The 24,953-nt window shown below is 42.9% G+C and overlaps 1 protein-coding gene across 6 annotated transcripts in view; it reads left to right on the top strand.

Moving 5' to 3' along the window:
- Nucleotides 1–15,299, top strand: part of CEP85L (centrosomal protein 85L) — a 151,675-nt gene extending 136,376 nt beyond the window's left edge. For all 6 annotated transcript variants that reach the window (XM_084512327.1, XM_084512330.1, XM_084512326.1 and 3 more), the window contains 7 exons: nt 1,258–1,410; nt 1,675–1,829; nt 3,406–3,523; nt 3,864–3,914; nt 9,148–9,255; nt 9,641–9,854; nt 10,744–15,299. In XM_084512327.1, coding sequence (XP_084368453.1) covers nt 1,258–1,410; nt 1,675–1,829; nt 3,406–3,523; nt 3,864–3,914; nt 9,148–9,255; nt 9,641–9,854; nt 10,744–10,907 — 963 coding nt within the window. In that variant the 3' untranslated portion in view covers nt 10,908–15,299. The remainder of the gene's footprint in view (nt 1–1,257; nt 1,411–1,674; nt 1,830–3,405; nt 3,524–3,863; nt 3,915–9,147; nt 9,256–9,640; nt 9,855–10,743) is intronic.
- Nucleotides 15,300–24,953: the final 9,654 nt, after the last annotated feature.

Genomic DNA, 24,953 nt, shown 5'->3' with positions numbered 1-24,953 from the left:
TATTTCTCCTCAGCAGAGTGAGCAAGAGTGAATTAAAAAAATATATATTTATTTTTTTCATGTCAGGAGAGAAAAGGTAGAAAGAGCCCTTGAGCTGATGCTGGGGATGTAGAGAGGGCAGGAGGAATCCTAAAGCCTTCCTGTAACTGTGAGGAGAGAGGTTGCAGGAGAGGAAATTCCCTGGAGTATGTGTGCAAGACAAGGACATGTAAAGACTTCTGAATTTTTGGCAGTCCTCAACTTTCTGGCCTATTCAGAAGACTCTTCTTCTGGAAAAACTTTTCAGGTACTATCAACTTAAGCTGTAGGCTGCGTCCCAGACCTCTGACATTGACACTGTCACACGTTCATTTCTCAGCAAGGTGGATGTCTCAAGCACCAAAGTGAAAGTACATTTTGCATTTACTGCCATGAAAAGTATTTATTTCAGAGCTACTGCACATTGTTTCAAGCAGTAGGGATACTGACTGTAAAATACTCTTTTTCCTGCCATCTTTCCACCCTTTTTTTCCACATAGGTAATAAAGCAACTGAGTACCAGGAATGCAAGCAAACATGATACAATACAAAAAGCCTTTTGCAAACACACAGACAGTGAAGATGCCTGTGGAAAAGGTGCTTTAGGAAAGCAGCCGTTCTGTTCTGATGCTGTTTGATGTAATTGTCAGGCAGCATCAAAGTCAGGTTTTTGGCTGCGGTTGTTACTGGGTTAAGCTCTTAGGGCTCCATGTTTCAAGTTGTTTTCCTAGGCCAAAGGAAGAGGAAGGACTAAAATATTTCCTCATTATTTTTTGTTCTGGAACAGGCTTCCTAGCAAAATGGTTGATGCCCCAAGCCTGTCAGTGTTCAAGAGGCATTTGGATGATGCCCTTAACAACATGCTTTAAATTTGGTTAGCCCTGAAGTGGTCAGGCAATTGGACTCAATGACCTTTGTGGATCCCTTCCAACCAACCTATTCTCATTCTAATATGAACACGCTCCCTTATGTACTTTTTTTAGCCATTGAATTGTAATGTTTTCAGTTCACAAGGTACAAGGGTGCCTTCTAGGCAGAGGTGAAGCAGCTGTGGTTGGAGGTCACTTGTAGGTCTGGGACTTTGAGCTGCTGAGATTAATCATTCTTTGGTTTTGTTTTCCTGCAGTAACCAACAGGTGCAGCTGAGAGCACAATTCCCGAGGAGTGACCAGCCTCTGCTCCCAAAGCAGGTTTATTTTCCATTGCAATTGTAAAACATGTACTCTTACTTTCTTCTAGCTTAAAACTAGAGACCGATATATTAATAGCCTGAAAAAGAAATGCCAGAAAGAGTCTGAGCAAAACAAAGAAAAACAGCGGCGAATTGAAACCTTAGAAAAATACCTGGCTGACCTGCCAACGCTGGATGACATAGAAGGTCAGACTAAGCAGGTAAGGTGAAAGACGCTGGCTTTACTTCTTAAAAATACCCACAAGCTCCATAATATCTGTTGTGAAAGGTTTTACGGTTTCACTGTGTGTTTTTTCCCCATCTGCTTAGTATTAGGAACCACTGCAGCTACTAGGGCTTCCCGTACTTAGATCTAAGTGCAGTGGGCCTAAGAGTATACAGGAGGTGGTAACCACAAGGCTGTGGCCTGCTGCAAGCCCTTCTGCTAATGCGGCACCGTGCCTGACTAATGTAATCTGTGTTAGCTGCAAATTCTAGAGGAGCAGAACAAGCAACTTCAAGAAACTATGACCGAGTTGGAAAAGAAGCTTGGAGAGGCTCGATCTCAGTGCAGAGAGCGAGAACTGCAACTGGTATGTCAGAAGAAGAAGGAAAAAGAGCTGGTCACAACAGTGCAGAGGTATGAGCAGCTGCCCGAACTGTGCCCTGAAACGGGTGTGCTTTCCCAGCTGATGTCAGGACATGATGGTTTTTGCTCTTACAGTCTAGTACAGTGCTAGTGGCCTCTCAGAGCACAAATATATTACCGTGCAGAATGACAGACTAATGCAAGAGAAAATCCAACAAAATTGGATTTGTATCAAGTCAAGGAGAAGGCCCTGGCTAGAAATTCTTCACTGTCATTTCTAAAGATGTTCGACAACACCTCAATGGCAGCAGAGTGCTGCCGGGCAGAGGACAGAGTAAACGTGCAGCAAAGGAGCTCTGGATAGAGGCTGTCAGCACTGCTACCCAGTCACTAATCCTGTCACGAGCTGTGGGAAAGCTCCCTGCATATTGGCTGAGGGTATATCAGGGAAGGGTCACAGATTTAAATGAGCTGTTTCTCACCTTTTCGTCAAGGCTGGGGGATATTCATGGGGATATTTAGCTGCAGCTCATCTGCTGTCATTGAACTTGCGTGACCATAAGAAAACAGCAGTGGGACAGATAGCTGTGAGAAGATTCCAGATGAGGCACTGGGATATTGATCAGGGGAGATAATTAAATCCTTATTTAATAATAAACAAACAAAAAGGGGCAGGGAGAATCACTGTTAATAATTTATGGGGATGTCACTGCAGTTCAGTGTCCAGCCATTGCGTAAACGTGCATGCCACAGCAGTCTGAAAGTGTTTCCATGATGAAAGGCAAGCCGGTTGGGACACCTTGCCAGCTGAATTGTTGTCACATTGTTTCCATCTTACCAATGAAAGGCCTTTTTTCTTCGTGCCCTCATACTCTAGAGGGGGATCATTTTGTCTTTTCTGAAAGCCTACACATAGCTGAAGTGGTCCCGGTTTCTAAATTAGACAGCAAGATGAACACTATTAAAATGTATTTTCTTTCTGAGTGAAGGTGAGCAGGCAAAAGCTCCAGCTACACCTAGGATCTTGAGCTGAGCTGCAGAGGGCCTGAAGGTCATGCCCTCGTATGGGAGCAGCTGGCAGAAGTTGCTGACAAGCAACTTCTGACAAGCCAGGCATGGAGGATGGGCCACCAGTACTCAGAGCAGCCTGTGGTTCTGGACTCTGCTTAGAGTCATACATGCCCCAGTGGGAGAGCCAGATTTTAAGGCTCTCGTAATTTGGAGAAGCTCAAAAACTGCTCTGACAGATGTTGGTGGTGGCTTCACCTCCCACAGCAGCACAGAGCAGCTGTGTGTACCACAAAGGCGTTCCTTGCGCCTCTCTGCCCTCTCACTACGCTGTCCTGCTGGAGCTCTGCCTTGGGGAAGATGCAGCTCAGAATCTGGCACGTTAAACCATTCCCACATGAGTCAGTTCAAGCCAGCACCACAGTAATTTCAGTAGTTTAGGATTTTTACATCATTCATCCACTGTTGGTTTGCTCATTCATTAGGCTGGATTCTGCTAGATACTGTTTCACAGTTTTGGTTGGAAGATGGTGCAACTTCCTAATTTTTTTTTGCCAGAACACACAGCCCTTTTGGTTTCTGTCAGTATACTCATTTTTTCTTTCATGTTGAATGACAGCTTGCAGCAGAAAGTAGAAAAATGCCTGGAAGATGGTATTCGCCTTCCCATGTTGGACACAAAACAGCTTCAGAGTGAGAATGAGTGTCTCAGAGAAAAGAATGAGAAAGCCAGTAAGGTTAGTCTGCAAATTATCTTTTATCTTTTTGTGTCATCTTTAACCTTGAATCCTGTATTTGTTTGTTTGTTTGTTTTTTTTTAACTTCAGAAATCAGTATCTCACTAAAGATAAAATAATAATACATCTCTAGCTAAAACAGTTTTCTCTTCAATACCTGTTTCTGTTTGAGGGAATTATTTTGCATTTGTTTCCAGTTGTGTGAGAGTTAGCTATTTCTTGTCATCTACATTTTCAAAGATTCTGTGTAAAATGTATGGCTATCTCCCATAAGTTGATTTTTTTTTTAAACAAGCTGAAGAGATTCAAGCCTTTTAAATTATTCAATTTTATATTCTAGGTCATAGACAATCAACAAAAACAGATAGCTGGACTGATTTTAGACATGCAGGTAAGGAACAATGTATATTCTGTTTTTTATTCTGTCCATTTTTAGCTCATAAAGATGACATGATTAAAATTAAATTTTCTTCTTTTACCTTCCAAAATAGGAGGCAAAGATAGAAATGCCAAGAATGTAATCTTATGGTCTGTAGTTGACCTGCATTCTCTTGCAGTCTTATAATGTATTCATTAGGGAAGTTTCTATGGTTTAACACTTTGCAGCTATTTGTTATTAAGTAGAAAACTGTTGCTATATAGCATCCTTATCCAGCTGGCTTAGTAGATGTTGTATCAAAACTGCCTTTTGCAAGTCTTGAGAACTGCCTTTGTAAATAACAGTGAAGCCTCCCCTCAAACTTTGGGGTTCAGATTCTAATCCGAGGTATAAAAAGTGGCATCAGTTAGGATATCCACTGCTGAGATCCTTAGCAAGGCAGGTGCCTTTCTAAACCATAGCCCTTCACATTGCGGAGCTGAAGCAGGTCCCTCTTCAGATGGTTTCCAACATGTCACTCACTTAGGTATCTTAATTTTCTTGGTGGATCTTGGACACCCAGCTTAGAGCCAAGGGTCTTTCAAGACAGCAGAGGTTACTAGGAGTCAGTGGCAGCACTGTGGATCAGATTAACACATCAGGCTCTTGGTCCTTGAAAGGTACTTAGTGACCAGTGTTTGTTGTGGAGAAAAGGAAACATTATACAGGTTATAAGGAAGAAGGTGTGACTTGCTCTAGAGAAAAAAATGGACAAAAAAAAACTGTTTTCATTAAAATTTTAAGCCAAATTCAATAAATTCTGTGTTCTTCTTCCAGTTTGGCATTTGCCTCCACATTTCCTCTTTCCATGCCCTGCAGCAAAAATGAAGTATCAAGGTTTTCCCTTGAGGATAAAGAGGGTACTTCTGCTGTGGCTCAGTGTACTTTATGCTTGGAGAGCAACAAAATGGTAGTAAACAATCAGCTGAACACCTGCTCCTTCTGAAGCAGAGCTTCTCTGTGGAGCTAGAGTCCAAATAGCAAAGATACAGAACTGCTCGTGTAACGCTGGGTAGGAGAACATGCTTTCTTACTTGCACTTTGCACGCTGGAGCCAGGTTTGCTGATTTATGGCTGTTAAAAGTAAATTGTCTTCCCCTGTGAAATTGCTCCCTTTTTGAACTATGCAGATGAAAAAGTAGGCCTGGTGCCTGTTGACAACCATATTTTTGCTTAATTAAACCAGAGTGTATAAAATAGATCTGTAGAGAAGCAGTAGGGGGGCATTTGAGTTGCGTGTATCTGTTAACTGAAAAGCAAACCCAATCATTTAGCCTCTCCCAGGTTTGAAGCAGACAAAATTTATCAAATGGATGTTCTCACAGAGCAGCCTGCTGTCTATTAAAATTATGACATGGCAAATAAAGCTCTTTCATGTCTTTCATAATTCAAGAATAATTCAAGAATAAAAGTCACAAACTGGACTCCATAACCATTCTCAGCTTCTCTGTCCCTCTCCATAGTTCAGGTTTTTTTTGTTCTGATAAACACAACTTGCCTACGTGTGTTTTCACCACCCTAAATCTTTTCATTTTTCCAAAATTTTCTGGTCTTTTTCTTGTTATGACCTTTGTCTTGAGATTTTAAAAACATTAGTGATTTTTGTGCACATTTGTACAGATGGCTTAGTCTGAAATGGCTTTAGGGAGCTGAGGCTGGGAAATGCTGAGCAGTTGTGGCAGACTGTGAACGGGAGAGTGTTCTGTTCTCCAGGACTTTCTCTTTCCCATTTTGAGGTATTCTGTATATGGTCAGAAAATAAGATTTGAAAGTGGTGTTAGCCCTCAAGTTGCATGTAGGACTACAGCAGTTTCATTGTATCCTTGATCCTCCGTGCTGTCCTCATTTATTCCCTGGGAAACATTGAAAACTAGCTCATGAGAAATTGAAATCTGCTCTCAGCAGGGAGACATCATTTATCTTCAGCTGAGATCTTACTTTACTCCCTGTCTTCTGCCTCATTGTAAGGCTGTACTTGAGAACGTCTTTCAGTTCACTGGTATTAACTTGCAATCCAAAACCAAGGAAATTCTGCTTCAGATAAGTGTATCGAGCAGTACTAGTTTCTATTTGCTCATAATCATGACGGAGTGATTTTGATCTTCCTCGTGTGGTTTGGCTTGGTTGATTCGTTCTCCTGAGTGTGAGGGCTTAAAATTATGGTTGGTCATGACAAGATGTCATGCTGAATATAAAGCACATCTTCCAAAAGGCAAAAATTACTGATGAGAGTGGCTTTTTTTAAAAAAAAAAAAAAAAAACAACAACAGCAAAAAGTTGGATGATTAATTTAGATATTGCAAAAATAGCATTTTTTTTGTACAAAACAGATAGAAATCTGCTTGTATGGTGCATGTGTTACTCCAAGTACATCTGCCAATCCTGTCAGTCATAATAACCCAACCTGTGCCAGGGCTAGGAGTAATGCCACCCAATGGTAACTTTGGAAAGCCAAAGGGAAAAGTCAGGATGAGCTACAGAGTCGTGCAAGGTTAGTGACAGGTGAAGCTCTGGGGAAGGTCTTATTTCTGAGCACCCCTTCCCCACCATGTACCCACCCTAAGGAAGGCTGCGTGGTCGAACCTCTAATGTGTGTCGTTGACACAGATGTGAAACGTGTAAATGGCACTACTAGAGCATGTATCCTAGTTGGCTCAGGGTGTTCCTGAACTTGCTCATGAATAGAAATGCATCAGAGACTATCAGATATCAAGACAGAGCTCGATGGTCCTTCAGTCTGACCGAACGTGGCTGTTTTTTTCAGTAGATGGTGTTTAAAGCAGATGAAAGAGGACTGTTCAAACCCACTGCAGGTTACGCTCATCTTCAAGCACAGCAAAGGAAATACATCAAGCAGAGCTATTTCCTGCTCTCTCCCGGCCCGGAGTGTTTCCTTCGACGTGGAGCAGGGCCTTTTTTCTTCCTCCCCTTCCTCTGCAGCATGAAGCTGCGCTTTCTAGCAGAGCTTATCTTTAGGATGCACACCATTTCAGCACTTCCTTGCTAGGGGCGTGGTGTGGGTGAATGGAGGCACATCAAATGTGTGAAAATGCTTTAAAAACAAGTAGTCATTTCTGGGTTTCTGCCTAATGAGTCTTATTACTTAGATGAAAATAAAGGTGTTTTTTTTTTTTTTTAGTCCACATTAAATGTGTAAATTTTAGCACCATTGTTTTGCATTTTTGAAAAAGGTGAGACAAAGTGCTGGCTTTTCCTCAGTGCTTGTGCAACATTGAGCTGAATGTGCTAGGAAACCTCATTGGGGCTGCATACCACTCCCTGCTGGCCCTGCCTTGCTCCTCCCTGCTGCATGCCTCCTTGTCAGCAGCGTCCTTACAGCTGGCAGGTCAAGTTAAATGGCTTCTCCTCCACTCTGTGGTATAGGGCAGGTCCACATATAGAGATGGTCTCCTATGCGTTACAATCTATGGGATCAGGTCCATGAAATTTCCATTCTGCATACCATTTAGGAGTAGTTCGTGGAAGGGTAAGTTTGGTTTTCTTCCCAAAGCTTAATCGCCTTACTGAGACCCCAAAACCAACACAGTTAGATACAAGTTGCTGTGTTATTTCAGGTGGGGAGCTTGATTTCTTTTCTATCTTTGAATAAAGTTACAGAGTCATAGTGCAGCAATTTGAACTTATCTCTTACTGAAGAGTGACTTTGATCTTCCTGTAGTATTTCATTTAAGGCACCACGTAGAATTCCGTTTAAGAGAGTTCCCTGCCTTGGAAGATGAATCTTTAGAATTTTAACTACAGAAATTCAAGAGAAAACATTCTTCTCAGGCAGTGTCATTCTGTAAGTTGAGATCCATTGGTTCATGAAACGTTCCTTCTCCTCCTCCCATCACGGTCTCTGGTTCCACTCTGTGGAAGGTTACAATCAAAATGGTGCCAAAGCATGCACTGTTGTCACTAGTGCTCCAGCTGTACTTTGAGCATGATGGGATTGGATTTACATCTTATAATTGAAATCGGCCAACGGGTTTTACATATTAATGTGCTGAGCTAGGGATGGGGAAGACACTATGTGATCTGTGGTAGCACAGCATCAGATCTGTAAGTAATACCATCAACGACAAAAAAGGATTTCTCCTTGTGACAGCTGAAAAGATCTCTTTGTTCCAAAGCATCAGGAGTTTATGTAATTAGTATGCATTGCTATTAGTGTTCACATAAGCTGGTTGGAATATTCCCTTTTCTGAATTTTGCCAGATGACTTTGAAAGACACTCCTACAGGTCTAAAAGCCAGATAGTGGAGTGAATGAGTGTGTTTTTGACATCTAAGATAACTGTGGTCATGCTGAATTCATCAGAAAAAAAAAAAAAATCTGCTTTAGAAATATCTCCTGATCATCAGTTTCAGCTCTGTAGGTGAAAACTGGGGAACTGACAGCAGCTGATTCCTTGTGCAGGGGTTGTTGGCTTACTGCTGCTTGTGACTCATCTGGAAATCAAACCTGGAAAGTTCCAGTTCATAAATATAGCAGCATCCTAGAGACTTTTTGCTGATACTATTGTATCCATTAAAAATGACCCTGTAAACTACAAAAAAGTTGCTTTTTTTTTTTTTTTTTGCCTGCAGTAGTTGTTACTTCAGCACCTAAAATTGTAGTGTGCTTTTCTGATTTATCCTGTGTATGACTGGTTTTAAAGAGGTTGGCACTCTGTATCAGCTATCAAAGCCTTTTTTCTCAGCTATATAGCAGATTCGAGAAGTAAATTCAGTGTTCTGAAAGGTTGTGGCAACTCCTGCCATGGTTTTCCTGGAAAATAGAGGCCAAAAAAAGTCTTCAAGTAACTTGGCAAGTACACGAGTAAGTTCAGTTGTCATTAATCTGCTGCTTATCTCAAGTGAAATAATTTGGATAGAAAAAACAAGATGACATGGTTATTTTAGACTTCATGGATCCCATGTTGGAGTGATATTTTGCATACGTACAGTCTTCTTGTTTGTAAACAGGTACTGCTTATCTAAAGGCTTTCACTGGTATTTGGAACAACTAAGCTCCTGAGAGCTCTTGGGGTCCAGTTGAACATCATGAGGTGGAACTTGGTAGAAAATAAAAAAAAACCAACAAAGGTGTAATCCAAAAGCAACGAGTAACAAACGTACAGAATTATTGAGGACACGCTTTTTTGTTGGTGCTAACCTGCAGTATGAAAATGTAAAATCATTATTTGTGCTTTCATTCAATTTAGTCTATGCAAGAGAAGCTTTCGCAAGAAAAGCGCACAGTTCAGAAGATGGCAAATGAGCTTGAAGAAAAAGAAAGGAATATAGAGCAGTTGAATAAAACTTTCTCTGAAGTAAGTAAAAACTCTAAAAACCCAATCCATCACTACACCCACTAAGAACAAACTTAAAAAAACATTATGATACCATGTGGTAGGGCTTTAGGAGCTTAGTACGTACTTCACTGTGTTTGATGCTGTGCTGAAATATGATAGATGCCATCCCTACCTCAAGAAGTGAAAGTTTTAAGTGTGAAGGCCACTGAGCAATGGTAACATGGAAGAGAGAGCTGTGTAGAAGCTGTCTATCTACCATTCTTTGGAGGGGTACAAAACTATTTTTCTGTGTATGGAACTGGTTTTAGTTAATATTGTTTGTGGTTTGAAACAGGAAACTTCCTGCTACGCTGCATGCTGCAGACTAATTTGCCCCTTATTTTCCTTTTAACTTTCCACAAAGAACCAAAGACTGATGGAAGAGAACGCCTCTCTGAAGGAGCAGATCCGGCAGGTGGAGCAGTCCCGGCAGCCAGTATCTGAGAAGATGCCTGTAGCAGACCAGCTGTTCAAGGAGATGTCCCATTGCTTGTTTGACTTGAAAGCTCTGTGCAGTATTCTCACCCACAGAGCTCAGGGCAAGGAGCCTAACCTTTCCTTACTGCTAGGAATCAGATGTAAGTGATCTCGTTCCAGTGCTTATTCATGGTTTGGACATAGAAGAGTATCAATCTTTGGGGGGAGGCGGTGGGTGTTTGTGTGTGTAAGTCTGAGTGCCTGGCAGCTCTATCGTCTGAAATGCTAGTTGCACATCCTGTCTTCTCTACCTCCTAAGCTGTTATCCAGGAGGTGGAAACCACATCCTAAAGCCAGTCAGGCAAACCTCCAGTGTAGTGAGTTTGTGCTGTTTTCCCTCTTAACAAGATTTTTTTTTTTTTTTTTTTACTTACATATATCATATACAATTGATTTCTGAGTGTTATTTAGAATTAGATAGACCAGTTGCTGAACTGGGCCTTCACCAAGGTAGAGATGTAGAAGTACAGCATCCTGTACATGCCACATAGCTTCATCTGCACTGGAAATCTCTGAAATGCTGGGCAGGGCAGCATATACCAAGTCTCCAGGTCCATGAGACTGCCATCAGCCAGCAGGGTGAATAGTGCAACATATCTGTACTACCACCTTGTAGTCTTACCTGGCCTCATTTCCCAAGCCCTCCTGCCCCTCTTCTCTGAGTGTCTAGGAACTTCCAAATGGTTGTTCTGTCCAGTTTTTTTTTTGTTTGTTTGTTTTTTGTTTTTTTTTTGCTGTTGTTGAGAGCCATTAGACTTTACCAAGCCTGGATCTTGGTGCAATCAGAAAAGCATGTCTTTCAGCGAAGCAGGGGTGGGCTCTCAACTGTCTTCAAGTTCACACCGTACCTCGTTTTGTTGCCTTGCATCATAGTGAAGCGTGATTTGAGTTAATTAAAGTGACCTCCCCTTTATTTTGAGAGGGGCTGATCAGTTTAAGTATGCAGAGCACAGCTGTTAGAGCTTTAACCTTGGCTTTTGCTTTTTGTAGCACTGAGCTGTTCAGCTGAAGAGAACGAAAATTACCACAGCACAGAGACTCTTTCGAAGAAGCTGTCGGACGTTTGTCAGTTACGAAAGGATATCGATGAGTTAAGAACTATAATGTCAGACCGTTATGCTCAGGACATGGGGGACAATTGTATTACTCAATGACAACATTTCATCTGGTAGCAAATGACTTATTAAATGCTGCTGTGTCACAGGTCTTTGCATTTCTATTCAGGAGCCATATTGGAAGATTGCAAATAGCGCTGCACACGCATCTCTGTGAGGATCGTGCGTATTTAATCTCGGGAGTCGGGTGAGATGGGGAGAGTCACGGTTGAAATAGAGTGGTACAAACTACAAGAAATCTTTTCTCCAAACTACTGAATGTAGGAACAAGCTGTGAAGAATGTTTCGGTTGGACTCTGTTTCTTCCATTAGGACTCGTTTTATCGCTTCAACTAGTTTCTGGAATCAGAGCATCAGAACAGCCGTGCTGCTGCTACTCTCAGTCCTTCCCTCCTTCAAGGGTCTGAATGGTATTACATGTACTCTGAAATCAGCACACAGGGTCAAGGGAGACCTGTAGCTGTATGTGGTGAAGACAGGGGTTCTGCAACTTCATTTCACTGTAGGAATTGTAATCAGAGCTGTCTTAGAATGCTACAAGCATTAACCGCTCTTCAAGTTGCCTAAAGAATTTGATACAGGAAATACATTGGTTTTAGTAATGTATGTCTGCCTTGTTTTCCAAACAGTGGAAGAAAATCAAGTTTCAACTCCTCTACGCACCTGAAGTCCATAAAATTTACCACTAACAAATTGTTTTAAGCACTATCACGTTACTTTGAGAAGTTCCAATAGCATGGAGTCTGTAACAAACCCAAGAAGCTGGGAGGCAGGAAACTGTAGTATATAGTACGTGGCTGTCTGAAAAAAAGAATAGACTGTATTGTAGTGTTCATACCACACTTACATTTTCTTTCTGCCATCTCCATTTCAAAATGTGGCTGGTCTGTATCCGTGTCCCTAAAGACCTCCGACAAGGTTGTAAACAACTTCAACCATTTTCTGCTGCAGCTACAAAGTGAGTTTTTGGCACTTGTCAAAGTCAGGGCTCAGAACAGAATATTTCCCTTTACCAGTATTAAATCCTGTGTTATCTTGAGGGCTGCAAAATTTTCCACGTCGTTTGGTAATTCTTGATTTCTCCCTTTCTGTAGGAAGAGATTACACTTCAAAAAGAAAAAAAAAAAAAAGATCATGTTCCATAGTTTATTCAGCGAGTGTCACTTGGCAGTGCTATTTCACTGCTGTGGGACAGATGAAATACTAACACGTCCAATTTCCTGGAACATTGCTGAAAGGTAGCTGAACAGTAGTGCATGATGTAAAATACTATTTAACTGAAGGAAACAAGAACTCGTAAGGAGCAAAACCACTCTCAAATCCCATTATTTAAAAAATAGATGAGCATCAGTCATAGTTGTGATATTAAAAGAAAGTTTCAAGTGACTACGGCACAGGTCACAGTGTGCTGACCTGTAGTGTAGATAACAGCAGAAATCGCTTAGAAAACATAGCGGTTAGAGCAAAGCAAATCCTAAGGTAACATTTTTATAGCAAAAGGGTCAATATCTTCAGTTTTCTGATGATATCTGTGTTAATAGAAAAAGATGGTTATAGCAACATAGCCTGCAGTTAACTAATTTTAACTTGGTGATATTTTGCTTTCTGTTCATTGTTACAGCGTTAATGTTTTTATAATTTAGTGATTTCCTTTTTATTTTTTTAAACTATACGGACTTATTTATTTGATGTTTTTTCTCTATCATGAACCTACACGTGAACTAATCTGTGAAAAATAGCGTTACAATTCGTATTATTGCTATGTGGCATTTTCAGATAGATTGCTCTGACTGGTCCAGCTCCTGTCAGTACTGAAACGTTGTCTAGGTGAAATCTCCAGTGAAATTGCGTAGTGTCTTTTACTTTCAGGTAAGAAAAAAGAAAGGAGGCAATTTTATTTTATGTTTCTATACGCTGCTCTTTCTATAGTTTTGAAGGTGTACTTTTATACTAGTGCAAAACTGAAAACAGGGAGCTTTGCACAAATTGGCTTGCTCAGTTACCCGTGCCTCTGACAGTATGGGCTTCTGTGACAAGGGCCTTGGCTTAGTTCCCTTCACATAGTTTATTGGTTTGGGCCCTGCAGTGAAGGAACAGTCCCCGGTCTATGGCTACTCTCTGGTATCATAAACTCAACAACAGGATTTCAGTTAATAAACCAGAAGTATCAGGGAGAGACTAAATACCTAAGTAGCACGTTATTATTTCTTTAGATGGAAATGTACCTGCAAAAATTACCATGCAACACACTTTTCTCAATTTTGTGGAAATAAGAAGCAAGTTTAGTAGGGTAATTAGAAACAGGAGGTTTTTTGAGTCACTGTGTCCTGTTAAGCTGGTCACTTGACTGGTGTGGCTCCACTGTCCCAGCTGTTACGTAGTGATACTGTGCAGCAGATTTGAGATCAGTAAGTTCGTATTTTCAAAGCACTTGAGGAGCTTTTCTGCTCTGTAAGTATTAGTTGAAAGTCCCTCAGGAAGGAGGTCCCATTTTATTTGTAATATCTGGATTGCGATGCTGTAATCTTGCATTTTAATATGTTTTTAGGGAAACCTGTAATATTTATGTTAACTTTAAAGCACTTGATATAAAACAAACAAACAACATCACAACTGAGTTTTACCTGTCTCAGTCAGATTCAAGTAGGGAGGTAAATGATGGATGTTTGAGCCAAAGATACAGGCTACCGACTGAATATCTAGAGTGATACAGTATTTTGCTTTGATTTCTTAAAATTTGGCCTGTTGTAGGAGTAGCAATTACTATATATGCATCAGTTTACAGATGCCTCTAAATGGAATAAGCTTTGTCTACGATATGCATGACAGTTTAATTGGTTAAAATGTAGTGTGTGTGGTCTCATTCAGCATATTTAATACGCAGTTGATTAACGAATGTTAACGTTGGAATCGCTTAGATTTAGTCATGACAACTTTTGGCTGTAGCTGGTAGACAATCTCAAGGGCTGAAAACCAACTGCTAATGAATGAATACTGTACCGGTCTGTCTGCTAGCAAATTTGTACAGTGGCTTTTTTGTATAGTTTCAGATGGAATTTATACAGTCCTTTTAGAAGATATTTACAGTAACTACTGTATTCAAGAATGTATTTAGAAAAAGACGGAAAAGTCTTGGGACAAGCGATAGATGATGCTATGTATTTACTATATAGAAGTAATGCAGCTCGATTGTGTAAACGTGATTTAGGTTCCTAGCCTCCGCTGTGTAGCTTTATAGTGCGATAGTTCTGTGAAGTTGCTGAGATTGCTGTCACCACCCACTCAGACTTCAACATTTGAGACTGCCAGTGGCTCTGAAATAATGGCAAGAGCTGAAGTTTGGTCCTTTTTGCTTCAAAAGGTTTCTTTCCTTCCTTTGCCCTCACTACCTGCCTGTTGTTGCAGATACTTTTCTTGCAGGGTAAGAGCACGAGGAAGGAAGGAAAGAAAGAAAGAAAAACCCTTCCTCCATGACCCGTTGCCCTTGCACTGGTAGCAGTGGCATGCTGCAGTCTGTCAGCATGGGCTGAGTTTTTGTCCCTGTTGCTGCTGGTTATGTAGGTGGGATTGCAGGTGGAATTGGGCTCTTCCCGCTGGTGTAATGAGTCCTGTCAGGAGTGGGGAAAGATCTTCAGAATTAATCTGCATTCATAGGCTGCAAACAAGTCAGTGGTTAGTACCGAAAGGGATGATTTTATTCCAGTAGCTTGTTAGCAATATTAATTCCACAGCTGCATACCTTTGTGCCTTTTTTGCCTGATGTGTGTATTCCCTTTGAACTACAGATAACTCGTTAGAATGCTGATGACTGCACCTTGTTTTCCTCTTACCTGCCTATATTTTGTTTCTAGACTTCTTTAGTAAGAACTCTTGCATAATATCTAGAACCATAAGTACTCGAAATAGGTACTAGGTGTACACTTTGAATGTTAGGCTGGTTGTAGTATGCAGCTTTCTTGAAGTGTGAGCAGGAAACTCAAACCCTAATGTGTTTATTTTGTATATATTAATTACAGTCTATCATTAGTTCAGTGGGGAGGAGTGTCTGGAGCTATCTTTTAAAAGCACAGCTGACATATGTACTGGATCAGTCTCTGCAGACTGGTAGTCTTGTAAATTGGGTTCAATTTTTGAACCGCTCAGAATACCTCATATGTAAATAGAGTTGTCATGACTTAATCCAAATGTGTTCATTGTAAAAAGTAAAGGAGCCACTGGCTGGCTCAGCTTTAGGCTTGTTGTTCTTGCCTCTTTTTGTAATTTTTTTTTAAAGTAGGGTTTACAGCTAGAATTTTGAATGCCAAAGTTCTATTTATTAAATAATAATAAAAGTTTTCATTGTTAATGACTGGTATTTTTCCACTGGAATTTGTTTGTTGATGTTTGGGATTTGTATCCACAGAGCAAAAATAAATTTTGTTACAAAATTGACTTCTTCATTGCTGTCGTTTGTCTGATATGTGGCATAAAGTGGAAGGGACCAAAGCTGGACTGATGGCTGGAGGCAAGGAATGAATCATCCAAGATCTTCCCAACACCCACCCAGCGTTCCTCCGGTGATCTGTTTGTCTGCCTCATTATCAGATGACCAGCCTCTCGTCCTGCCATTAGTTCTTATTTTAAAACCAGGGCATTGGCAGCAAAAATTCTACTTCAGTGTGTAATGAAAGGATTTTAGAGCAGAGTTGCTTGTAAAGTCTCTGCTGCTTTTCTAGAAATTGCTGCTGCTGTTCCTTGTCAGATGCTAACTGGAGAGGTTATAGGTTGGACTTTTTAAAAAGACTAAATTGGCACAAAATGGTAGGAAGAGGTGTTACGATAATTGGTTTGAGCTGCTGAAAGATTCATCAACTTTGGAACAAGTGGTTGTCCCAGAGATGATCATAAAGGGCAAAAATTTATATGTATATTATTATATTATATTATATTATTATATTATGTATATTTATATGTATATTTATACATACATGTGTATATATATATATATATAATATATATATACATATGTGTATATATATGCATGTATATATAATCATGAAGCAACAGTGTGTCTGGTACCAAGGGGGAAACCAGGGATCAAAAAGGGCAAGTGTTTTTAATTTCTGTTTTTCAATTAGCATGAGTGACTGACTGGTCGGACTGAAAAGCAGTTAAGGCAGACAGAAATCCTGCCTGCCTGAAGCACCGTGGGTCACTGTAGCCCAACATAACCAGGTGATGTCAACTCCCCCTCAATGTCAAGTTAGTACAGTCTGAGGAAAGTGAAAAGTTGCAATTTTAGAAAATCTTGAGAAGATTCTTTCCAAGTGTTGAGGAAAGTGTGGTTACCCAAAACCGGCTTCTTTTCAGGCTGTTCCCAGGGAGAAATCTAAGAGCCCATTAGGAGCACCGATTGCTGGATGATCTCTGTGCCTTGACTCGTCTTCTCTCATCCCCCAGTGCACTGCACTCTGCAGAGCACGAGAGCTGAGGATCTCTGCTCTTCTCTTCAAAGGTGCTGGGAAATTCATTTTAATTAGCTAATGCATTATACATGGTACAGCTCACTTGCTTTTCTCAGACCTTGTGGCTGAATGTTGAATGATGTGCTTCTCATTCAATTAAACCCCCTCTGCCCTGTATAAATGTATGTAAAGGGCTGCACAGGTGCCAACTTTCCGTGAGATTTCTGAGGGTGACCTTTTGTGAACCGTTCAAAGTCAGGTTTAGGTTTCAAAGTATCATGATTAAAGCACTGCTAACAATAGTAGTGGTAGAAAATGTTCTGTTGCCTTTACGCCGCAAACAAAATACAAGTCCAAATGTGGTTAGAAATAAAACTTCAGACAATAACGCTGCACATAACGCTGCAGCCTCTTGAATGAGGACACCTTGCAGCAGCTAAATCTGCAGTAGATCACCTGCTGGATGGAAATTAAACAATTCTGCGGGACTTGCTAACAACCCTGGGTCATTTGTTTTGTAAATGAATGGGTTCGGTGTACTTGGAGAACTTCCAAGTGGTGAGGGAAAGTGTATACAATGAACTATGATTCTTAATTATGTTACAGTATATGCATATTTCTCTTCCTCTCCGTGAGTTACTCCCCCTTTGGGGGACGCTGCTGCTGTTTTTCTGTCTTTTCTTGATGTTTCAGGTCCTGATTTCATGGAGGTGAAGCCACACTTCAAGCCGCAGAGTTACAGCCTACTCAGCTTGTAGGGAACCCGATAGGTTCAGCTAATGCTTCTCGGCTCTTTCATGAACAGCTTGGCAGCTACACCGAAGAATGCGGCCCGTGTGTATTAATAGAGCAGAAAACTGATTTACTGGTCTGTGTACCTGTGAAAGCATTTGCCTAGAAGAAGGAGAAAAGAAACCTTTGTCAAGCTCTGGTCCAGAGTGAATTGTAATGCGAAAGTTTCTGGTAAGAGGGTTTTCTGACTGAAGTTTCCCCTCAAGGGGGAACCGTGTAGAATTTAATATCACAAAAGCTCGTCTCCCTTGCATTACCAGCTGAGAGCACAGCAGCACCTGGGAGCCAGAAGATGTCCAAAACCCCTCTCTGGCCGCTCCTGTTGCACTGAGCTTAGTGGTACCCCTGGGTACTGGGATGGGAAGCTGGTGCAGCCCCGCTGCTGTCAGCCGCTGTGACAGAGGGGACCCTGCCCTGCTGCTGGGCCACCTCCTGTCACCCCAAAAAGTCCTTTCTGGTGAGGTCTGGCTTACTGAGGATTGTGGTTGCCTGGGACGTGAGTGCTGCAGCAAATTGCTTCAGTCAGGGAGCCTAAACCTAAACCACATAGGGTAACATGCAGCAAGGCAGTGTAAGAAGCCAGATGAGCCTTCTAGCTGTCCCCTGGACTGCCATTCTGAGGCAGGAGAGAAAAATAGTTCAAAATATTTTGGAAAGTGAAGAAGCAAAGGTAAGGAAAACAGGACCCAGACCCCAGCTTCCTCCTGCCACTGCCACTTCCTCAAATGAGACGAGATGTCTTTATATTTATAAATTGTAATGATTTACTATTAGCAAAAACAAACAACTTTGATCACCACATTCGAGCAGGTTAAAACATTTTTTCCCCAGCCTGCAGTATTGATTGTCTGACAACAAATTCATTGCTGTTCTTCCTTTATGATGCCTGTGTGGTGGAGAAGGCACATTCCAGAAACCAATTTGGCTGGGATCTTGAAGCTAATGCGATAATTTGCGCAATGACTCATTGTGCTCTCCATAATCGTACCCACCTTCATTCATTGTCTGCATTATTTTACAGGACTCTGCAGTCACTTGCAGACATGTTGAATTTGCTGTTGTGTTTCTTACCTCGGCGATCGGGGGCTGCCCGCCTGGGTTTGGGGCTGGGGGAGCACAATGCTGTGGGGAGAGCAGGAAGGTCGCAGCTCAGAGCGAGCTCGCTCAGGCTCGCAGCTCCCCTGTAGGATGCGGGGCCGCACAAGGCAGTGCTGGGAGGTGCTGAGTGATGGTGCCGTCAGCCCAAGAGCTTTATTGCAGGAGCCCCCGACAATCAGGTCATCAGGTATACTGCCTCCTCCTGCCTTAGTGCCCGTGAGATGGCGAAGATAAGTAATAGGATATTTTGAGTTTAAATTACGGCCCCAGCATTTTAATTAAAAGCCGATTATAATCAATCTGTTTCTACCACCCTTTCCCCCCACTTGCAGTCATAAAAATTAATTACCGCCGTAACGAGGCAGTGAGTGAGTATGCCCTGTTCCTGGCCCCTGACAGCTTCAGAGCCCAGGTGGCTCTGGGCACGGATCCTGCCCTTCCAGCAAAGCGATGGCCTGCTCGGACCCCGCTATCAGAAATGTCCACTTGTGTCTTGAGGGGAAAGGAGCTGGATGCGCTCAGATTTTCCCCGATGTAAAAAGCAAGCTGTTTGCTTGAACTGCTGCCATTTCCAGAAGTGTCCCAACCCTTCCTCAAAGCGCTGCTGCAGCAGCTCCGAAGGTCAGCAGGCAAACTGCCCCAAATGGCTGCAGGAACACCTCTGGCATCCCACTCCGCTTCAAACTGTGGGCAGCCTGACTTCAAAATTTATTGAGAACGTAAGAATAAATACAAAACTGATCCTTTTTTTTAAAAAAAAAAAGAAAAACCCAAGTCATTGGCTAAACATTGCCTTGACCTTCAGAGGGCTCATCACTGATCCCAGCCTGCATAAACAGGAGGAGATTTGGCCCTGAAAATTCCTCACTTGGGAATTAAACTTTTTCCAGCAACTCTGTACTCTGAAGCAGAAATGCTCCTTCTGCCAAAGAGAAATCAGCAGTTTTAACAGAGGGCTTTTCTTAATTGTGAGGGAAAAAAAAAAAAAAAAAAAAAAAAAAAAAAAAAAAAAGGATACTGTTGTTATTTCATGCTGGAAAGGCATAAAATCATCAAATCATTAAGGTTGGAAAAGCCCTCCAAGATCATCTGGTGCAACCACCCGCCTATCACCAATATCACCACTAAGCCATGTCCCTAAGCACCACGTCCAACCTTCCCTTGAACACCCCCAGGGACAGTGACGCCACCACCTCCATGGGCAATGGGCACCTCCATTTTCTGTTTTAGGATGTTTAAAGCTGGCCTTAAGCTTCAAGATGTGCTTAGGATCTAATGCTAATGACACTGAGAGGTGTAAGTACCCAGCGATTAGACACTTTCTCCCTCCTTTTCATGCTGCAGAAGGAAGGCCACCAAACTCCCTGCTCGCCCCATGAGCACGCTGCTCCTGCCCCCTCTTTGTTCACCGAAGAGGACCGAGTTCCAGGGAAAGCATCCTGCCCACAACCCTCATAGCACAAACCCTTCCTATAAGTATCCAAGCTGCATTTGCAAGTTGCCACGTCTGAAGCAGGACTTCAGGCATTTCTGCACTCCGTGTGGAGGTACCTTCATGGCTGAGGCCACTTGCTGGATACTGAGAGGGTCAAAGCTGTCTGGGGTTGGGACAGCTCAGCTTCTTCGAGCATAGAAATTTTTGTCTACAGTTTTCTGAAGCCCAAGCAGTTTTGTTTGTACAACATAGAATTGGTAACAAAACCACCTGCAATTTCCACAAGTGAAGCAAACTCAGATCATTGGTAGTGTACATTGCAAATGGTGACCTTACAAAGCAAAAGAATAAGCTAAAGACTTTGATCACGTAAAGTAAGAACATCTTGTACAGGAGGGGAAGCCAGGTCTTTTTCTCCAGATAAGCGAAGAAGTGCGCTGCTTGGCTTACAGACAGATTAAGTGGTAATTGCAACAGAACCTGTAATTAATCAGTTTGTCTATGAGGCTGTTAAGGGAGACAGAGCTGAGAGCCTTGCTGAAGTCAAGATAAGATCATTCATTGCTCTCCCCTTGTTTACTGAGCAAATCATTTTGTTGTAGAAGTCTGGCAGGTTGGTTAAACATGATTTCCCCTTCATAAATCCACACTGACTACTCCCAATCACCTTGTCTGTAATATGCGTGGAAACTGTTTCTAGTATAATGTGCTCCAACACCTTCCCAGCGATCAAGGTGAGACTGGCCAGCCTGTGGTCACCTGCATCTCTCTGTCTTGCCCTTCTTGAAGATGTGAATGACGTTTGCTTTCCTCCAGCTCTCAGGACCCTGTGCTGTGACTGTCCAAAGATAACCATGAGTGTCCTCACAGCGCTTTCTGCCAGCTCGCTCAGTGCTTGTGGGTGTATCCCATCATGGCCCGTGGATTTGTGCGTGTCCAGCTTGTTTTAATGCCTCACCTGAGCCTCCTCTACTGAGGGTAAGTCTTTATTGCTCCATTTGACAGTGAACAGATCCCAGACTTTGAAAGTGAACTACTCTCAGCCAGCTACAGCTGCATTTAGTGCTGCTGCTAATTTGTTTGTATGCACCTTCCATTTGCTCACAATTAAGTCTTTCCCCAAGCTCTGAGGACAGTAGACATTGCACCAAAAATTTTTCTCACTTATTTAAATAAGTTAAACTTTTAAGGCGTGTTGCAGGTGGTAATGCTAGCTTGATTTTTTCCCTGTCGCTGTTTTTCTTCCAACAACTTGACCCTAAATATCAAAATAAAGCCCTCTCAGAGGGCTTTGTGTTTCTGTGCTGAAATGTGAGCGCAGGACCGAAGCCGTCCCATAGGTTTGGAGGAGACACCGCGCTGTGGGGCCATTCCTGAAACAACCTGCAGCAACTCTAGAGGCTTACTTTCCTCTGGGGAACGCTTTATTTCCTTTGAGAGCTGAGCACATGTGCTTAGCATACACAGGGCACCTTAATGAGCAAAACAACCCCCTGGTGTAGCCTTCCATTGCTAAGCACGGAGCCAGCCATGCTCACGCTGAGAGCTGGCGGTGCTGGGTGCGCTGGCAGATCCAAGCCTGCCCCGTTGAATATACATGAAGGAGGTAAATGCTGCTCCTCTTCACCAGCCTGTGGTGGAGCGATTAAGCAGTAAATCAAGCACTCGCTGCCTCGCCATCTCACAACTTGGACCATTTGTAGGGTCTTGATAAAGAGCTGCATTGCAGAGCTCATCACGCAGGCTTCTTCAACTCAGAGGGGGCGAGTTCTTCGTATCTGTGTCTCTCCCCATCATCCCACCTCGACTGAGCAGCAGCGCAGCCCTGCTCTCTGAGGCTTGAAGCACAGCGCTCGTGCAGTGACAAAGCCAGCACTCGAAATGAAAAGGTGTTGAGGCAGGAGTCCCTCACACTGTGTGATGAGGAAGGGGAAGACTGGACAGGTACCAAAACAGAGCCTGGGGAGCTGGCGGGGTCCCTGTGGTCACTATGGCAGAGCAGGGAAGGGGAGAGGCGTTCACCAAGTGGTGGGAGGGCTGTGCCAAAGCTTCTCTCTGCCTTGGGTGTCTACAGACAAATTCCTTGTGGGGCAATTCATTCTCAAACAAGTGAAGCACAGGTAGGAGGCAGTCTGAGAGGCAGTCTGGAGCAGCAGCAGTGGCGTTTTCTGTGTCTTAGGCTTAGGGCTTTGCACAGGCGTTCAGAGAGGATCTTTAAAAATATCACAGCACCATAGTACTAGTATTTGTTTGCACATTAATACAAAGACACACCATGTTTTCTGCTTAATTAAAGAAAAAAAAACTACTATATAAACTGACTTTTTAATAAAAAGAAATTAATTATCCCTTCACTTACACATCCTAAATCTGACTCTTAAATGCTTTGACTTCTTTGACTGTACGGTCCGAAGAATGCGTTTCTACCTGATAGGAGCAAACCAAGAAGAGCTTGACCTTGCATCTGTGGCATGCCTGAAACATATTTCAGAAGCACCACATCCTGGAAAAGAAGGATATTTGAATAGGGCACAAGCTGCTCAAATGCAGTGCTGCCTGCTGTGTTTCAGATGTGCTGGACAGCTTTGGGCAATCGCTTCATCTCGGTGCCTTGGTGTATGCGTGTGTCAAGTGGAGATTGCACAGCCTCCTTTGGAAAGCATTTTGACACATCTGGATGACAAATTCCATGAGAACTGAACAGCATCGCCTCTAATCAGCATTTGCATGTAAGAAAATTGAAAATGCATGAAATTTGATGCTAAAAAAATATAGTGGTTTTTAAGATCTACCCACAAAACTGGGGTATTACGTCTCCAGTCTTGAATTGCCCACCACCCTGTGGCAGTCAGCAGCACGTGAAAACTGCATCCTGCTTCCAGGATCAGGATGAGTGGAGCTGCACAAAGCTAAATCAGTTCCTCATACAATAAGAGTGAAAAAAACTTCAACAAGTTTCCTAACTGGACACAAAGGAGCCAGGTTCAGCCAAACAGTTGTCATTTTGTGTACACACAGCACATTTCCCTCGGATCCACAAGGACCTTGCGTTTGCACGTTGTGGTGCAGAATTGTTGCCTCACATCCTTGCAGAGGAATGACCAAGGCAGTGGAAAAAGCTAGAGCATAGCTCAGGCATCTGGCTTTTTGGGGAAATGGTTCTTTGGGAACCAAGCACAATGGAAGAGCTGTGTGGCTGCCTGGAGTGCAGATTTACCTCTTGCCTGGCAGCTCCTGCTCCCTTTCCTTCCACCCACCCTAGCCTGGCACAGGTCAGTCTGCCCCATCCACCCCCACCAAGCCTCCTCCAGGGCACGAGGCCACACACCAGATCCTCAGAGCAGCAGCTCCATGCGCCCCTTCCCATCCAGTACCCAGCATTTCCTCCCCGTCCTGCCAGGAGCCCCCGGGTGCCGCTCGCTGCTCCAATGGGACACGAGTGGTGGCCACCACCACGGCACAGCAGCTGCTGTTGTGTGCCAGAGCTACTCCTCGATGCATTTCTCCTCGCTGAAAGGACTCTGCCCAGGTATTCAACAGCCCATTGGTGCTTGGTGCTGAGTGTGCACAGTGTTAAATGGAAGAAGAGCTAGAAAATGTTATGAGAAACTTCCAAAGCTCGGGCACAGCTGTCTGATCCTTTGACAAACAGCAGACAGATTACACTCTCTCATTTCCTACAGGGAAAATGAACATCAGGAGTACAGAAATGAAGTAGTTTCACAAGAAGGAGTCCTGGCCAAGCAAACAGATTTGCGGCAATGATTAGGACAAAATGCACAGAATGAAATGTACGGGATTAGTTTAAGTGGATGGATGCTGGGATTGCAGTGCTTGCAGGTGATGTTTTTACAGTGTTGTAATTTCCTTTAGATTAGAAGACAAACAGCCATTGGAGCTGACCCCCTTGCTTCACACAAGTGCCAGCAGCTCCATGCTTTTGGGAGCAGAAGACCCATCATGAGGTCCTCCCACCTCACATCACTTTAAGTCGTCAGGGGTGGCAGATGAAGAATTGCCTCAGTGATGCAAACTACACTTCCAGCACTGCCAGCATAAAGGGCTGCTGATGCAGTGCCTTCCATGCTGCAATCCTTGCTTGCTGCCCACTGTTCCTGCCCACCAGGGACATGGCATGCACATCAACATGGTCACTGTATTTACTGCAAGAGCTAAGGGGAGAGATGCAGGGATGCTCGATTGGTTTGGCCCGAGCAGCAGGAGGAGTGGAGGGCAGCTGGGCGAGTTCCTGTCACTGGTATCTGGCACAGACAAACCAAAAGCCATGGTGCAAACCAATCCTGACTTAAATCCCTGTGCATCCTGCTCTCATGCACCTTCTCTGTGTACCATCGATTCCTCTTCTGCCTGCTTGACATTTTGCTAGCTAACGAACAATGTGCCTGGCCTTTTCCTCAGGAAGACTCAGCAGCACAGCCCTTTCCTACTATATCGTGCAGTGGCAAAAGGAGACACTCTCAGACTAATTTAGAAACATCCAAGTGTCTCTGGCTGCAGCAGCATAGACTCCGTTCACATAAAGGCTTCTCCTTCATAGAGGGGCAGCCTTGAGGAGCAGAGCTATAGGCAGGCTTAATAGCTCATCTAGTGACGGGCTGCATCTCAGAATGCAGATTTTTGTTTTTGAGTGCCCTTTGGCCAGCATTCAGGGCTGGCAGTCATCACTGGGCTGCCCAGCGAGGAGTCTGTCATCACCACAGACTGCTTGTACCACTGCTTGTTAACATGGTAAGGGCATGTGGATAATGGTCAGGAAGGAGTAAATTTACTCTGCAAGTGAAATAGATACTGCGAAGGAAAAATGGAGAAATGACTATATCACCTTGTGAAGAATTGGTTTATTAATACGTACACATCAGTATCTTCCAAGATCATTATGAAGGGGCAAATGAAACAGGAAAATGTTGGTACCACCCTTCAGACCAGCAGTTTCTTTAGAGCAAAACAAGCAAAAATTAAATTGAGGAAAACTATCCAACAGTGCGGTTAATAAAATAACATAATGAATTCAAGTGGAAAAAAAGTGAATTCACCCAAGGAATAAAGACTACCCATTCATGCCAAGAAAATCCTGTGCAATACAGCTCCCTAATTCAAAGTGCAGGCAGTGTATGCCATCAAAGTCTTTCTAACAAGCAGATCCTATTCTTTCTCCAAAGGGAGAGAAAGAAAAGGCTGGAGAGGCTTCATCAAAAGCATCACTAACTCAGAGATAACCCATTCAGTACCTGCCAGGATTGCTCATTCCTGCATGCCTCACTGTGACTCAGAGCTTCAAAACCTAAGGGACCTTCC

This window comes from Aythya ferina (assembly GCF_964211825.1).
Source record: "Aythya ferina genome assembly, chromosome: 3".
NCBI lineage: Eukaryota > Metazoa > Chordata > Aves > Anseriformes > Anatidae > Aythya > Aythya ferina.
This window is presented reverse-complemented; position numbering and strand designations above follow the sequence as displayed.